General features: G+C 31.6%; 1 protein-coding gene across 5 annotated transcripts in view; it reads left to right on the forward strand.

Moving 5' to 3' along the window:
- The window catches only part of LOC140040802 (uncharacterized), a 190,795-nt gene that overhangs the window by 120,281 nt on the left and 51,484 nt on the right, over positions 1-19,030 (forward strand). For all 5 annotated transcript variants that reach the window (XM_072087013.1, XM_072087014.1, XM_072087015.1 and 2 more), the window contains 4 exons: positions 943-1,846; positions 2,902-2,988; positions 3,698-3,807; positions 11,774-11,920. In XM_072087013.1, the coding sequence (XP_071943114.1) occupies positions 943-1,846; positions 2,902-2,988; positions 3,698-3,807; positions 11,774-11,920 (1,248 nt within the window). The remainder of the gene's footprint in view (positions 1-942; positions 1,847-2,901; positions 2,989-3,697; positions 3,808-11,773; positions 11,921-19,030) is intronic.

Genomic DNA, 19,030 nt, shown 5'->3' on the forward strand with positions numbered 1-19,030 from the left:
ATTTTGGTGAAGTTTTTCCTGGAATGTAGTACATCAATTGCAGGACATGTTTATATCATGTCTAAATAGGTCTAGAAGAATTTGAATTTTAAATATATTATTTTCAAGTACTGTACTGTAAGTAAGTTAAATCATTTACAGTCAAATGATTGACTGATCATAATCAAGATTAGGCAGGCGGTTACGACTTTGACCACTCCTTCCAATAATTTGAGAATTTCTTCAATACCAAATTATGGTTACAGGTAAATTGGTGGCAATATTTGTAGTTATCTAGATCATCAATGTGCTTGTGAACATGTATTGCGATAATAAATAGTGTTCATTTATAGGCATGTATGAACAGACACCCAAAGTGTTACAATAATCACAATACAACATTATGTTATATACTAGCAGTAACCCGTGCTCCGCACGGTCTTTTTCTGCCTTAATATGTTGTTATACACTTTGCATGGGCAAGTATAATAACAGCGCACTTTGATAAAAGTACTTTGACAAATTATTAAAATAAAAACAAATTTTATCAAGAATAAAATTTGAAACTACTGTATTTACGGCCATTGGTTTGATATACACTATTCCTTCACTTCAATATATGTAGGCTAACAAATTAAAGCAATAGTACAGTGGATATGGAACTTTGACTTTACTTTCGACGGGAAGATAAAAGATGCTAAAGAAACATTTTTTTAGTGTTTATCCTTAAAATTCAGGAAAGTGACATAGCCTATCATGTGCGGCCCCTCAATAAACATCAGTGTGCCAAATGTGAGCACGTACCTTTCATTGGTTTTAGAGGAGATTACGCGAAAAAATTAGTAGCATTAATATAGATTATTTCCAAATTTATATTATAAATAGAAAAGTTTTTAAATTCTTAATCCCCATATTGCTCCACAATACAAGAGGAGCTTTTAAAAATGTGCATTTTTTTTACAGTAGCAAGACTGCGGGATAAATTCAGTGATCGTCCGTCTTCCTACCACACATCATCTGAACGTCAGCAGCGTTTCCATGCTAGCCGACCATCAAGTGGTTCGTTTTCACTACGTGGAGATACTTACGAAAGCCAGAGTAGCTACCGTTACAGTGGAGATTATAGTCGTTACTCACCAAGGGATAGGATATCTTCTACAGATTCATCCTTATCGCAAGATCGTTATAAACATCGAAGCCCACTTAGCCCTACTGACAATGTTACAAGTAGAGCAAGAACTAGGCCAAGTTCATTGACTGGAAGTTTTGACCCAAAACGTGCTAGTACAGAAAGTGGCTATGGTAGCCTAGAAAAAGAAATAAAAAGAAGCAGTAGGCCTTCAGAGTCAAGATACAGTAGTCACAAAAACAAAGTTGATAAATCCGATACTAACTCACTAACTGATAAATACCTTGGTGCACGATCACCCAATGGTAATTTAAGTCCCAGATATAGTCCTACTTCTCCAAAGTATTCAACAAACAGTCCCAAAATGGGGGGTACTTTAGCAACGACTGCCAGTGAAAAATTGACACAGTTACGACAACAAATAAGTGGGTCAGAATCATCTGAAGACCTAGAAGCACGCTCGGCACGTATTGCTAAATACAAAGAGCAACGTAAAAGGGAACTCGCTGAAAAATATGGCATTGGTATATCACCCTCGAGCAGCGAGACTGATCTCACTACAAAGAGGATATCAAAAGAAAGACCTTTAGATTCAGGAGGAAGCAATAAGGAAGAGCAAACTAAAGCTCCACTTGCAAAGGAAGAATCCATTGACAGTGTGTCAAGTAAATCATCTACAAAATTAGAAAAAGATGATGATGATGTGTTCATGCACAAAGAGGATTCACAAGGAACAAGGTAGTTATTGGTAAAACATGTCTGCTGCCCTCTATATTCTTCTATTAGCACTGAACAATTTATTGTGTGGGTCAAATAATAGTGTCATTTTTTATGATAAATGACAATTTCCCTTTCAAAATATAATCAACCTTGCAACCTTTGTCACAAAACACACATTGTTTAAAGGCACTTTAAAAGTTTTGTTTCGAATTTTAGAAGGCCAATCACAAACAAAATGCTTATCAAATTATCACATCTTTTTCTCCAAGCACCTACATTTAAGAAAAAGATGGATTTGCATGATTGTCTTTTTTGTTGGGTGAATAGTATAGTTAATTGCATGTAAACAGAATTGAATAATAAATTAGTTGAGATTTTATTTTGCTTTATATTCAAAATCAATCAACATCAGATTGTTCCTTACATACAGTAGTTTGATTAATTCATACAAATGGCTTTATTGTGCTATTGGGCGACAATAGGTAATGGCTTCTTTTTTCCAATTAGGCGACCAATTCATTTGTTTCATGTTTCTGGGAATAAATTGTCAAAGTCAAAGTAAAACTTTATTAATCCCTCAAAATTGTTTATTTAATTAATAGATAAACATATCGACTTCTGAAAATGTCTCAAAATTATAATGATGAATTTTCTGTGAAAAAATCTCAACTAGTTCGATGATGAGTTTTCACACATCTTAGCACTTCTGATTGTATGTTGAGGTAACTTAAATTATTGTTGAAATTTGTTGAATCAAATGTTGACAATAATTTATATGATTTTGCATGTTGTTTTATATTATATTATCAATATCTATGCTTCTAACATATTGTTAAACACAGCTTCTTGTAGATCCAACCAATTTATTATTTTACCAAATATTAAACTTATTTTACCTAAACCTACTTAAATGATAAATCTGTTATTCAAAATCAAATATCATCATGTTGTACTTGGATTTTAAAGTCAACAATTATACAAAACATAAAAGTTGGTTTTTTAAAAAGAAGCTGTGTTTATCATTGCTATTGCCATCCGTTGAGCATGCAGGTGAATTCTTGTCTATCCATCAGAATTTCCATCGACTCTTCGGTTATATCACAAGAAACGAAACAACTCGTTACCGCATTAGAGGCTTCACGGGCAGCACGCAGAGAAAGGTATCTGTTTACGTATTAGCCTGCTATTTAAACCTTGTATCTTATTTGGACTTCTTTACTTACACTTTTTTTTACTTAATACACTATGTGTAATTTCTTTAAGTTATGTTATATTTTCGATGCTGTGTTGATATCTACTTATTTTGTCTGGTATTTTCAAAAAATTATTTTGATATTGAATTATTATTAATTGAATTGATAATGTCTTTGTCTAGGAATCCAAGCAACGCAAGCAGCTCTATAATATAGTATCCACATTAAAAAAAATAGTGCACCAGAGATAATTAGTGCCTGTTTTTAGTCTCCCTTCCCTTATAATAATATAATATGTCCTAAGCGAGAATTATCCTGTATGAGTTGCTGATATCTACTGCCCTCTATTGCTATATCCCATAACAACTTTTAGTGCATAATAGATAAATTTAGAATACAGTAATCTAATAATAAAACAATAATATTGTTAATGTTTAAATATATTACTTTTACTAATGAATGCATAATTGTATAACAGAAAATAATTTTTGTTAGTTAATTAATGTATACCACTAAAACTCCATTATAGATTACAAAAATAAATTTTGAAAATTAATTAATTGATTCTTTATTTATTTAGTGTTTATTATTTGTTTTTCAATAATTTCTAAACAATTTGTGACAATTGGTGGGTTTTTATTTATTTTTTATTGCATAATGTTTGTCTATTATTTAGAATGAGAAGAGCTGGTAGTATAGGTGAAATGACGACAGATCAAATACTAGCCAGACACAAAACAAGGAAGGACAGCGATAGTGAAAAAAGAACTATACAGGTTCAAGAAGGTAAGAACAATGTTAAGCTCTGTCTACACTATCAAACTAGTTTGACAAAAAAGTTGTGATGTGCCCATATATGGTGGTGTTATTCCCAAATATGGTAGTGATATGACATCATCATGTCCATATACTGTATGGGCACAGCTTTAGGAAGTGTTTAGACTTGCGATGGAGGCATTATATTTCAAATACCGGTTCTCTTTAGATCACTAAAGTTTTATGGAACATAATTGTACCCTATAGTCTAAGGGGAATCATACAGTGTTTTTGGTAATCATGGAGTTTTTGAAGCAAATCTGGAATCTCGCAATACAATTAAAGATAGATATTTTTGTCCGTGAACATGTATAAAATACATCCTTTAAAGTAGTGAGCTTCACAAAACATATAAATGTAGCTCCAAGAAATGGTCATTTAGTTTTCTTAGTAACTTATTATAAAGATTATTCAAATTTTTTGTTATGACATCATACTTTATAAATAATTGTTTGCATGTACGTGCTATAATTCTTTGGTGGTAGTGTACTTGTTAAACTGACTGAAAGGGACAACAATAAAAGTTAACTAAGTTTGGCTAGGATTAACTCCAATACTTGCACTTACTGCAATTTGTTTATTATTTAAATATTTTCATACGTTATAGATCATTAACAACGAACAATAAAACACATACACTGTTTTTGCAGACACTGTATGCGCATTAAATACTCAACAACCCTTACCAATATTTAAAGGCCAGAAGTTAAGTAAACACCATCTATAAATTTGGTTTTTAAAGTCTTGCAAATATGTTGGTAAAATTCCTATACCTCTTATAACTATGTATTTAAATAAAATTGTTTATGATTACTTTAATTTTATCATATTTATTTTGCATAACTACTTCTCCAACCATATCCCCCTTTTGAGACTGATAGTATATATCTGGCTTAATTTTATTGGAGGGAAATTACATCATTTTATTTATTTTTTTTTTCATTTTATTCAGTTTTCAACCAACAGCCATGAAACCGCCACTAACAGGTTGAATCCAAACATAATAAACTATAACATGTATTCAAATAAACAAACAAAACATAAACAAAGATCACAACATTAAAGAGATTTAACAATTTTACCCTTAAATACATTTAAATTATCATAAAATAAATCAATATCCAAACAAGTAACAAGTAACCTATTAAATGTGTTAGGTAACCGCTGAAAAATACCTCGTTTTGTGCATTCAACACGACCACAAGGAACGTGAAGCAAACACTTGCTGCGAGTACGAGTTGGTATATTCAACTTAAACAAAGCAGCAAGAGGACATTCATAAACAGAATTGAATGAGTTGTATAAAAAAACCATATCAAAAACAACTCTACGATTTTCAAGAGAAATAAGAGAAACATTATAATTAGGACAAGTGCGAGTAAGGAATCTAATGAATTTGTTCTGAACATTATAAATACGCTGAGATTGAGTACAAGAAATTGAATTAAAAATGACTGAACAGTATTCCAGGTGGGGACGCACGACTGAACGGTACAATGATGTTAATGCTCCACCATTGCCCATGAATCTACAGTTCCTCCATAACAAACCCAGCATTCTATTTGCCTTAGATACAACATAATTAACATGTAAACAAAAATTTAACTCGCATCATTGTAGGAGGTACATTTTAACCACAAAGAGAAATTCAAGTCAAATTCATTACCTTAAGGAAATGTACTAAAATATGTTACGGTAGTTGGCTTAAAGTTAGCAGCGATATCTGGTTTAAAATGGTGTTTGATTTGGTATTGTTAAAACCGTTTATTTGAAATTCATCCTGTTTTTTTTGCAAAGAAATCGGTGGTAATTTATTCAACAATTCTTTTGTGTAATGGTAAAATATAAAGAGTAAACACATTTTTGCGGTACATGATCTAATTAAAAAACTTATCTTGCTCAAGAGAAGTACTGTATATTGGCACGCTTTTCACTAATTCAAATAAAATTTACAAATCGTGTTTGCTGAAAGAATTAATGTCTAGATAACTTGTATTCAATTCATTATAATCACGATACGGGGGATTTTGGCAACCTGTTTCCCGCATATAAAATATCTCTGGCTGCCTTCTATTTTTTAATTTGGTGATAACATAATTTGGTTTTAGTGTCAGTTTGAGTTTGTCTTCAATTTTTCGGCTATTCATGCTCTCGTCGTCGTCATGTCTATTAGGTATCCTTCCTCATCAAAAGTCCACAGATGTCAGTTATCATGTTTTTGGCACAACAGAAACTTACATTTTTATCAGTGTAGAGGACAGTAACCAAATGCTATACAAACCCAACTTATTGCTAAGTACAGTATTTATTAAATGGTATAGCAAAAACTCAATAAAAAACTATGTTTCTTACATATATTATCAGTTTAATAATTGCTAATCACAATTTGTTAATGAAACTAAGAGATTAATGATTTTCAATAAGTGATAACATTTTTCTAAAATACTAAATAGTAATAATAATAATTGCTTTATTTCAACTCGGAGAACTTGATCACCAAAAGGTGTTTTTCGTCAAGGCCGTGCAAGGCCAACAATGGTATTATATACAGTGTGGTATAAAAACCATAGAGAAAATTTTTCCATGAAAAAAACATAAAATTCAGCAGGCTTCCCCATTATGTGTAGCTTTTCTTGATACTGCACTTATAAAATAACTTTGGTTGCTACAGTCAGATTTCCTGAAAACCGAAAACTCTCCCAAAACCAGACTTTTCTTCAAGTCCCAAATTCATCTTTACCATTAAAATCACATTCTGAATATAATACTTTCTGGAAAACCAGACATATTTGGCTAGCTCAACTGTGTCTGGTATTGAGAGAGTTGACTGTAGTAAGTAGTAGTACTGTAGTTGATAATGAAACCTTCTTGTTGATGGGAAATTTTGATTTGCTAGGTCAGATCAATCGATTTGTTGATCGTCTGGACCTAGAAACCATCAAAACTTTGTCAGTGTAGGGAATGAGGAAACATGTGCCAATATCCAAATGAAATTTGTCCATCGGTCATCGGAAATCAAAAACTCCCTATTGTTGGGGAGCTATTTTTCAAACTTAGGAAGAGCGTTCACATAGAATTTAACATCGTGATATAAGTATGCTAATGAGGTGCACTAATGCGTGAAAGGCCAAACACACATGTTCGGAGCACACGTGGGAAGGGATTGTTGATTTGTTTTTGAAGTGACGTGGGCCTAGCCTCTATGTAGTAGCTAGCCAGCAGGCCGAAGACAACAATAACAAATAATATTAACTAATAGGCGTTGTCCATCGTTCTCTTGCAGATGAGCTATGGCATCTTTGGGCCTGTTCGTAGGGGTTGAAAATACCAGCTTATTCCCGATTTCCGTTCGCGTGATCCAATTAACTTTTGCCTCGGGCTACAAAAAATTCGAGGTAAAATGTTCACCAAATTTGCAGGTTATTTCAGCGATAATCCAATTATACTCGGCCTTCGAGGATAATAAATCTCCGATAGAGGCAATGTGTCAAATTTTGACAAACGTTCGCTGCCTAGGCCCGTCATTTCTCCTACGAAGCTCTTCCATACACGCTTCGAGAGCGATCGTCAGCTGGTGCTGTCCTTGTTGGTGTAGACCGCTTAGTAGGCCTAGCTGGTCGGGGAGCCGCTGGTCGGTGGTGTTTCCGTCGTGCAACATTGGGCTCAAATTCTTCGTCAATTCTGAGTAAAATAATGGTCGTCAGGAGAAGGCAGGATTATCGGCGTTAAGAGGCATAAGGTTTGTCGCAAGGATAAGCAGTGTAAAAGGTAGCAAGTAATTGTTATTGTAAAGAAAGATCGCGAGTAAAAAATATACAACACGAAACTAGCGTGCGAAAATGGGGTCGTAGGTTGTAAAGACAACTGACCTTAAAACGTAATTTCCGGTTTGTGATTCGTCGATTAAGCATTTAAGCGGTTAAATATTTCAAGTACGAACAACGCTCAATTTATAACCCGAGGCATGGGTGAAATTAAGCGCTTATTTTAACCACCGTACGAACACGACCTTTGCCTCAAATATTTCGTGTCAAAAAGTAGGCCTAGAGTAACGACTTCCTGAAGGTTCATATAGAACATCATGATAAAGAAACTCACAATAATTTCTGAATGTGAACCTAGCTATTGACGTGTTATAGAAATCTAGTTTATCAAAATTGTTGATAAGAATGCCACAATATGTATTTACATATGGATCATTTATTAACATGCAAACATGACATCATCACCTGTTATAGTTTGTCAAAATTTGATCAACTATAGTTTTATTGTTTAAGATAATGCACTTAAGAACACTCAAAGCTAATTCCAAATAGAGGCTGAGATAATTGTTTAAACTATGATGATAAGTTGTTTACCTGAAAAAGCCCCTAATTTAAATTTTAAAATAGTCGACCGGAATTGCCCATTGTCTGAGAGACTGGTTACATTTTAACTGTTCAATTTAGTCTTTTTCATAAATGAAATCATTTTTTTTAAATAAACAGTGCATAACTTGATTAAAACTACAAAATGTCCTATTCAAAGTTTGATTTTGTTCTTCTTTATTTTTCATGTTTTGGGGGACTTTACGTCTTTAACCAAAATATCTAAGCATAAAATTATTGATAGTAAATTATTTATTTGAATACTAACAATTCTAATTTCTTGAATCCACAAGTTTAAATTACTATGATAAAGCAATCATTCATTGATGAATCCTGATTGACACAGGTTCAGACATCAATACACTCAGCTCCAACAACCAATTGTCTGAGGCCTTTTGTTACCTGCAAGGTCATCATTGTAGGGTTTTAGGCGAAAAGAAAAGCATTGTTGACACTTGCAGTGGATGATACAATATTGTGTATTCAGTCTGATACTAGCTTCGACTTTGAACGCATGGTGGTATATACTTAGTTTGAGCATGTGGATTTGTACATTGGACCTGTATTAGGAGTGTTTGCTTTTTTAGGCTTGGTTTTTCAAGTATACCTAAGTATATTAAGGACAGCAGTTGGAATTAAAACACAAGGTATTTTTTTATTTGGCAAATTTAGATAAAATGTATCATGTGACCATGAATATCCTATCAAAATTGTTTTGTTGGAATGTTATAGTATAGAAAATTCAATATTATTCTTGCTTTTTCTTCAGTATTTGTTTAGTTTGTAGACATTTTTACCATTGATAGTTTAGTTTACAGTAGTTGCAGTGATAATGAAGTCATTTAATTTGTTATGTATTTGAAAACAATAATAATTCTTCCAATAATAAAACAACATATCAGAAACAAAGTTTAAATCTATATAATATTGTATGAAGTGTACAAAACACAATGAAAGTCCTTAGCATATACCTCACAACTCTCACACTTACAGCAATTATTGGATATATTTATTGAATTTTGAATTGATTATTCAATTTTATTTTTTTTTAAACAACCAATTTGCATATATAGGTACATGCATGTGGTTTCCTGCTGTTTGCAATTACAGTACAACAGTTTTATATTTGTAATTAAAACTTGTAGCTTTTGTTAAAGCATATGGTTAAAGATAAAATATTGTGTATGTGAGATGATATTTCTCAAATATTATGTTTGAACTAAAAAACTCATTACTAATATTGTACAGTAGTAATTAAATTTGGATGCCTACAGTACTTTGCAGTCTACTGTGGGTTTTAATTGCTCATTTTAAGCAATTTCTGTAGTAAAAAACTGCCAAATAGGGTTTATTCTTGAATAAAATGTTTAGCAATACCCTTATTAATTTACTGATGAATCACAAGAAAAGTCTTTATAAAGTTTTTAAATATTTCTACTGATTGGATTCGAATTAAATTGTAGAACAAATGCTATAAATGAAATCTAACATTTAAGCATAATATTTTGATATAACATTTTAGAAAATAGAATGATTTATGTAACATACTGTATGCTGATTTCTGAGCTTCTCTTAATGGGGATTTCACAAACATTTAGTATTTAGCTGTATATATCAAAGTTGTTGCCCACAACATATCTAAGCTGAAAATATCTGCAATGTTCTTGAAAATTCTTATTTCATGCCTACTGTACCTTCTAAAAATATAATTTTTTAGGCAATTTAGACAACCTAGTAATAATGCTGAAACTAAATATTTGTGAAATAAAATAGTGGGTTTTTTCTAATTTGCTACTGTACATTTATTTTGTACTGGGTTTTATCTGTCCTTTTTTACTATAACTAACTGTACTGCAGTATATCTGTATCATAGTCGCCATCAGCGCTGTGAGCTTTGCATGTAGTTTGTTGATTTCATAGAATACCTCATTCATGCCAGTCTAGTCATTCTAAAAACATACATGTAGCAAATTAAATGTTCCTTTATTACAGTTTCTTAGATTAGCTAACATATTCGTTGAGCTATTAGATATTTCATCATTATGTTTCATTAAATATTGAGGCATTAATTTCTATGGTTTTTCAGTATTACGTTGGCATTTAATGGGATGTTTTGTAGAAGTGATTTCACGATTTTGATTAAGTGTCGAGATTCAATACTTGATTTTTATCGTGAATGAAAAATGAGCCAATTATATGAACAAGCGGAGAAATCTTGTTAAAGATTTTAAGATTGAAGTTACGTGTCTGCATATACAAAAATACATTTTGGTTTTCAATAATTGAATTTACTGTGTCTGATTTTTGTTATCACTATTTGAATTATGAAATATTTCTAAATATTGGAAGAATCATTGACTGAATTATTACAGTAAAATGGAAGGTAGAGTATATAATGAGATTTTAATATTCAGGTCTGATATTTTATTCTTTTTTTATTTTAAGATTTAAAGATACAATAGTAAAGTGCTTATAAGTAAGTCAAGATATTTCAGTGCTTAAGTATATCTTTTTAACTTGCAATATGGTTCATTTTTAGAGAAAATAAATTTGATTTGGAGGAGATTTGCGTAAGGTTATTTTGCATTACTTTTCAATTTTCTCAACTCATTGACATAATGAACAACATTAATTGATGATTTTTGCCCTGGTTTATTTTGTCATTTCATATAAATATGTTTACTTTATAAAACTGTCTGCAATAATTATAATCCGATACTTTCAAACATTTGTTAAAGGTTTGGTTTGGAAGTTTTTCTGCATAACCTGAAATAATGTGATGTTTAGGTAGTCTATATTTTGAATAGCATATTGACTTTTTATTTCAGTTATTTATTGAAGAATTATATATAGCACAATATATTTGCATAAAGATATCCATTTTAATGCAAGCTGTACAGTATGAAATCATGACTATTAATTATTAAAATATATGTTTCATGTCTGTTTAATATTTGAGAAACTTTATGAATTATATATATTTTTCAATGATTGTTAAATATCAGTGTATTTTTTTACTAAAGTAATCCATGTGTTTTTGAATAGTAAATAGTGTAAAGTTGAGAATGCCTTGACTTTCAGATATTGTACAGCCTTCAGTAGGAAAAATTCTCAACTTTAATACTTTAGTTCCTTTTGGAAAAATATTGTGTACTGCAAACAAAATTGACATACCCCCAAAGACAAGAGTAAATGATTGGACAGGTTCAGTTGAGAACTTCATTTATCATTTTTATGCTCTCGTCCTGTAATTACATAAAATAATAATAATATTTTTTAAAAAATACCTAGCCCTTTTTATCCCCTTCCAGAATCCATTCCCTCCAAAAAGTACAAAAACCCAACCCAATAACCCTTTTTATCAATATACAGTAATTTGTTAAGAATATAGTGTATGATGTTGCAATTATATTTTGATATATTTTTTCTTTTTTAAGCAAATTGCTGACACATCAAAGCAATAAAGAACAATATCATAGATAAACAATTATGTATAAAATAGCACAAATTAACGTACTAATCATTCTGCCTTGATGACTTCTAAACAATTTACTTTCACTATATTGCAGCTGATACAGAAACTCGTTCAAGCATATCATCTGCAGAGTTGCTGCTAACATCACTTCCTTCAGAGACCAGAGTAGAGACAGAGGTCAATGAGGAAAGTAGGACTGATGAAATAGAACCTGCCCAGGATAATAAGGCCTTCCAAGAAGGTAAGAAATTGATATTAAATCAAATTTAAATGTGGTTTTACAGTATATTAAGAAGTCTTTGTCATACATTTCATGATGTAGAAATTTTGACTGATTTTTAGCTTTCATTATTCTGCCAGAGTTTGTTTGCAACTTTGTTTTCTCAAATCAGCTGATTGGGGGGGAAGTTGTACTGTATACTTATATGTATTAGGTAGGTAGTCTATACGTTGTGTGTGTGTGTATTCTGTACTTTGTCTAATTAAAGAAAAACAAATTTATTTCATGGTATGTTTTCATGAAAGTAATAAATAGCCTTAGGATTTAAGTTTTGTGATTTTGACAGATTAATGGATGTGGTACAACATGACTTTCTTGTTTATAATTTGATGCTTATTTACTATAATTAACTAGTTGTGTTCAGTGTTGTTCAGTTATAGTACATTCACTAGTTCACATAAGTACAGTATGTAGTATACTATACTATGTAGTAGCCTGTACTACTGTTTGCCAAATGTGTAAAAGAGTTTATCAGGCAAGTAAACCATACAAATACAAGCCACATATAGTAGATTCAGGGTAGAAAGTTATATTGAATAAGGAATAGGTCAAGTGTACAGTATATACTGTAAATTGCTCAAATGTATATGTTAAAAACCACTGGACCAGGCTTACAGGTTATCCCAGTGTACTTATGTAATGTGCTATAAAACAACTATCAATACCCTTTCATTCCATTCTTTTGTTTTTAATGAGATATCTCATAGGAATTTTCTTTTATTCAGATGCCATATACTTTACACAACATTGTTATACAGTTTTACAGTAATGTACTGTAGTTTTCAGATGTACATGATCTGATATTTTGACCTTTGACATATCCTTGCCAGATTGTTGTTTCCGTCCACAATGTTTGCATTGTCAACAAGTTTCATTGATTTCATAAGTTATCCCATAGGTATTAGAACATAATGATTGGTAATTACTGGTTTAAACACTTGCAATAGATGAGTGAATTTTGTATGTAACTGCACAAATACTAGGTTTTTTTTATATCGGTAGTAATAGTATACGATTGCTTTCATCCGTTGATGTCATAAGATAGCAGTGAGACTTGTTCATTATATGTCAACTAAATAATTAAATTTTTATGTTTTACATTTCCTAGAAGGTAAAACTCTGGACAACTAATTCCTTGCAGGATTTTTTTTTAAAGGAGGAGCTCATATATATATATATAATAAAATGATAATCTGTCAAAAATATATAAAAAGGTAGTTCATTAAACTCTACACACTTTAATGGTAATTTCCCTTTATTGTGTCAAATTTAACAATAAAACTTTGAGTTATAATTAGTGAAATAATACATTTTTACAATACCTATGGTTTTCAAAGGTTATTTTTCTATAAGAATGTATAATCATATTTTTAGTGCAGATTTTAATATGAATACCATCTGTTGCAAAAAAAAAACAATGAAAAGCAGTAAATAATAAAATTTCCTGTTTCTTAGATTTTTTTTAAAAAGGTTCAAGTTATGACTTCAAACTGAAAAAAAAATACCTGTGTTATTTCCTTATAAAATTAAGATTTATTGCAGCTTAATGAAGATTTGTATTCTTGGATTTATTATTATTATATAATGAAAGTATTGTGGCTTTCTCAGCAGGTGTGATACCAGTAGAATTTAGTACAGGTATACCTTACCTGAACAGGTAGTTATTCTATATATTCTAAAGTCAGTTTCTGCTGCGGAAAAAAAACATTTGTTAATCGTGTGAATAGATTAACCCCAGTTTCTCGGCAGTAGAAACAAATTTTCAGTATTACCAGTTGAATGGCAGCCTGACAAAAACAGTTAAAAACACCCCATTGATTCGATGTTAGAATGCTTTTAGCTACTGTACAATGCAAAACCTTTAGTCAACTATACACGGGTCCCCTATACACTGCAATAATTTTTGAATTGACAGTCAGAGCCCATTGCAATTTGGGTAATGCTGACTATTTCCGTCGACGACTACTCACTAATTTAAACGGTTATTTAGAAACAATTTTAGCATAAATACAGTTGATATAAAATTATATTTTAAATATATTTTGAAATAAACGGTTTATTTGCAGCAGAAACAGACCCTAAAAGTACATTATAATGTTTACAAATAACTTTACAAGGAGTTAAGAAATACCATAACTGCCTAATTTGAAGGGTATTCCAAGTTTAGATACTCTATTCATGAAATCAACATTCTGTAAATAGAATGAAAAAAAATTACTATAAAGTTGACTGGTCGTTGAAATTGGCATCTTTACAGAATAAAGAGGCTGCGAATAATTTTTGGTCAAATGTTTTCAACTTTGACCTTTGTTTACTATGTTATAGAGTTGACCACTGTCAAACCATTACCAGAATAGTACTGTAGCTCCAAATTACAGTAGTCTAAGGGTGCATTCGATCGACACTCCGTTCAATTAACCGTGTAGCGTAACCGGTGACCACATGGCCTTACGCAGCGGGAGGTACTCCCGTTCGAGGGACAAATCACAAATTTTACAACCGGGTAACTTAAATTACTCGCTGGAAGTATTCCATAAGGTCATCCATGCATGAGTAACCTTTGTATCCCATCATTCCATTCGTTGTTTACATTCATTTTCCGATAACGATGAAGTATTTCATAAAGTTATTCCTTAATTATGGTGTATTTAATGTATCAACAATTTGTTGCAATGCAACACCAAACCGGTCAGTAAAGCGATGTTTTAGTAAATGTTGACGTTCCGTCGTGTCCCGTCCAACTGCCTTTGAACATGATCATCCCCCCACAATTCTAGTAGTAGATACGCTACAGAGTTATCGTTCCAAACAGCCATTTCGCAGATACTCTCAGTGCACACTGACTTCCTTGGCTGGGCGGTTACCTAGGCCTACCTTCTTCAGCATTTCGCGCGAAATTTGGTGTCGAATTTTATCGATTTCACATTATTGCCATGGCGACGAATATCTGGTAGAACCATTAACATGATTAATGACCAAACGAAGCGATGGTACACGGTAGCTACCCACAAATTTGATGGTCAAAATCGTCACGGGTGGTCGAAATGGTTTTCTCATTAACACACTCGTTCGCGCACACACGGTATTCAACTACCGGGAAATTAACTGGTACTAGCACTGATATTTTTTGTGCTCGAACGCACCCTAATGGAAACTGGTGTTTATGAAGAACATAGACTTTTGCACCTAAGCCAGTAGTCTGATAATTACTGCATGCAATATTACCATCTCACAACTGTTAAAAGGGCTTAGCTAATATCGTCGTTTTATTGAATACCGGTACTATTAAATGTCTAGGGTCATTGTATTGACTCGTTCATGGTCACGAAGGTGATATTAGACTCCCTAGTTAAACGACTAAGAACTAAATTATTAGGTTAAAAAAGGAAGGAAATAAGTTATTGGCTATTATTCGGACATAATTTGCATGGCTGTCACAATTAGACCACCATTATTTGTTTAAATATGATTGAAGTCCTCCTTTAGTTTGAGGTGAGGCACTACTTTTAATTATGTTCTTCAAAATATAAATTTAGATTTATAAAAAGAATACGGAGAAGGGGATATATTGCATAATACTACTGTAGGGGGGTTGTTGTTGTTGAGGAATACTATGTTATTTCTCTATTGGTATGTGTAGGCCTACAGTAGCTCATTGAATGAAAGTTGTTATTGAGGAATATGAAACCAACAACATACAGTAGTTTGTGTAAAATGTGCAATATTTTATTTCTTTACTGTTATTCAGAATAGATATTTAGTACTTCATACAGGTGACAAGTATTTAAATTGATAATTTTCCTGTAGTGGAAAATTTAGCAGTGTAAAATGTCATACATAGTTTGGCATACTGTAATATTGAACAAGAATTGATTTAACTATTCATCATATAAAAACCTTGCATACAGTAGCGATGACATTTTATTTTAATACTCATTGGCATTCATAGACATCTTAGATTGAAAAAAATAAGATTGTAAAATTCCAAGTTATTAAAGATACAGGTGTTGGCATTACTGTACCATATTATTTAAGAAGCTAGGCCTAGTGGTGAAATTGTGTTCTTTTGTAATCATTGGCATTCATTATTCATGGACATCTTAGATTGAAAAAGTAAAATTGTAAAATGTCATGTTATATTTTAGGGAGAAAAAATGTGACGTCACATCTCGTAGCAAAACAATTTCTTGTTGCAACAAACTTTCTTCAGCAATTTTGTCCTACAGTAATTTTGTCCTACAGTAATTTTGTCCTACAGTATTATCAAGTTTTTATACAACATTACTGTATTGTTGTTGAATTACCAGTTTTGGCATACTGTTTTATGGTACTACAGGGTATAATATTCTAAGAATTTATTATTATTATTTAAATTTATCATATAAAAGCTATCCAGTCATGATAGTCCTGTTCTTTGATAACTTACTGTAGTAATCTATGTTTTTAAATTGAAAATTTAACTGTGAATGCCAAGTCAAGAGAATATATTTTTGCGTACTGTAGTTGGGTATTGCTAAACACCGCAAACCCCGCAAACCCCCGCAAACCTCCAAAAAAACATAGCAAACCCCACCGAACCAACATAAAAGTGATTGAATCATGTAGTGTACAACCCACTGGGTATATCAATGTAAAAAAAAAAATTTAATTTCTACTGTTAACAACTTATTTTTGGTGGTAAAACATCATTTTTTGGTCAAAAATGATTGCTAAACCCCGCAAACCTCCAAAAAACCATAGCAAACCCCACCGAACAAACATAAAAGTGATTGAATAATGTAGTGTACAACCCACTGGGTATATAAATTATTAAATTTCTACTGTTAACTACTTTTTTGGGGATAAAACATCATTTTTGGGTTAAAAATTAGCAATCATTTTTGACCAAAAAATAATGTTTTACCCCAAAAATAATTAGTTAACAGTAGAAATTTAATATTTTTTTTACATGGATATACCCAGTGGGTAAGTACACTACATGATTCAATCAGTTTTATGTTGGTTCGATGGGGTTTGCTATATTTTTTAGTTTATTATTTTAAAAAAAAACAATCTTAAATGTTACACATTTTGGAGAAAAATATAAATTGTGAAATGCCAAGCTGAACACACCATTCATACATAGACTACATTATCCACTGCATTATGTAATAAAAATATAGAATTGATTAATCTTGTGATTTGACATAATGTTCTTTAATAATTACCAGTATCTGTTTCAAACATCATTCTTTCTGACGTTAATGTCCGGATATTTATTCACCAGGTGTTTTGACTAAAAGTAATCCTGAATATATTTTTTTCACTAACTACAAAATGTTACAGTAAAATTTGTTATCTATCTTATCTATCAGTATCGTATTTAGAGTTGCAGTGTTGATTATAGTTTTAATGAATTCATGTAAATGCTTTGTATGTTGGAAATTAGGATAGTTATACAGTACATCAAAGGGGTATGTATCGGTGTCCACAGCTGTTGGAATATATCTACATATTTAATGCTAGCAGGTTGTTGACAGGCAGTAGTACTTGTCTCGCCAGGTGTATAAATGTTCCCTACTACAACTCATATGTATTGCATTATGTTGAGCTTCAACAGTTTCAACAGGTAGGCTATTGGTTTTGGCTATTTTTAGGCTTGAAGAAATGTGTACAGTACCCTACAGATGCAGATAGAGTTGTAGTTTAATAAAAATAATTAGCCAGGTAAAGTTCACTCAACAGGTATGTGATTATTGCCTGGTTTCACCTGTGTTGAACTACAGTATTGAACAGTTTCAACAGGTAGGCTATATTATATGCATTTTGGCTATTTGCACTGTGCAGTCAAAGAAAGTCTGGGTACATGTAATTGTACAGTATTATCATCTGGAAAAGTTAGAGATACTGTGGGTAAGGCTTTTTCCTAATGTTAATTTATAAGAAATGAATAGCTGTTCAGTTTTAAGCTTTGTTCTGAAAGCTATGTGAGTGTGTTGTTAAGCTATGTTCTGTTTAGCTATGTTCTGTTTAGCTAAACTGTATGTTCTGATGAGCTATTTTCTGTAACCATCACCGGGTATGATTTAAATTAGGTTAAAAAAATTAAAATTAATTTAATCAGTACTGTTGAACTTTACTTGTAACTTACTGGTTGGTTTTTCTACACAGACAATAACCAGGTTAAATTCTTATTTATTTAACCTGACATCTATTCTTGACATTTATTAATATTTAAATTACTATCGTCTTTTTCCGTATAAGTTGCTTAAATAGTATTAAGGAATTTAATTAAGTTTTATTTGATTTTCAATTGTTACTCTGCATATATTAAAAATTGTCCCTTAATTTTCATTTGATTGGTTGATTTCGTATTACACAGCGTTTTTTTGTTCCTTAATAGTTCTATACAACTTATAAGATTTGTTGGAACATGAATGCAACATTGAAATCCAACCTGTTGAGTGTAGTGATTTATCGGACTGCATACGACAAAACTGATAGGCCTGCTACAATATCATTCCATTTTCAAAGCCCTTCTCCCAAATTTGTCTGATTACACTATGATTAAACAACAAACAAAGAAGACTAAAGGTTGCAGAAAATTGCTTATACTGTAAGGAAATGGTTTCTTATGATGCATGTTGGCAGGCAAATGTAAAGTTTACTATTTGAAACAACATCTGGACGATAACGAATGAAGATAACGAACGACTATAAGTAATTTATCTACTTATCATCATATAACAATTGATATGTATAGATTTTGACCAGGATACATCTTTACCATAAAACCTCGAGAAGAAGCCCACATACAAAAAAAAAAGAGGTTTATGGTAGCTTAGTACACCAGATGATATTATCTGAATAGTCAAATCATGGAATAAATGGGATATTGCTAAACCTCCAAAAAAACATAGCAAACCCCACTAAACCAACATAAAAGTAATTGAATCATGTAGTGTACAACTCACTGGGTATATACAGGTAAAACAAATATTCAATTTCTACTGTTAACTACTTATTTGTAGCTACATGTATGTTTTTTGGAGGTTTGTGGGGGTTTAGCAATCATTTTTGACCAAAAAATAA

This window comes from Antedon mediterranea, chromosome 2 (genome assembly GCF_964355755.1).
Source record: "Antedon mediterranea chromosome 2, ecAntMedi1.1, whole genome shotgun sequence".
Taxonomy (NCBI): domain Eukaryota; kingdom Metazoa; phylum Echinodermata; class Crinoidea; order Comatulida; family Antedonidae; genus Antedon; species Antedon mediterranea.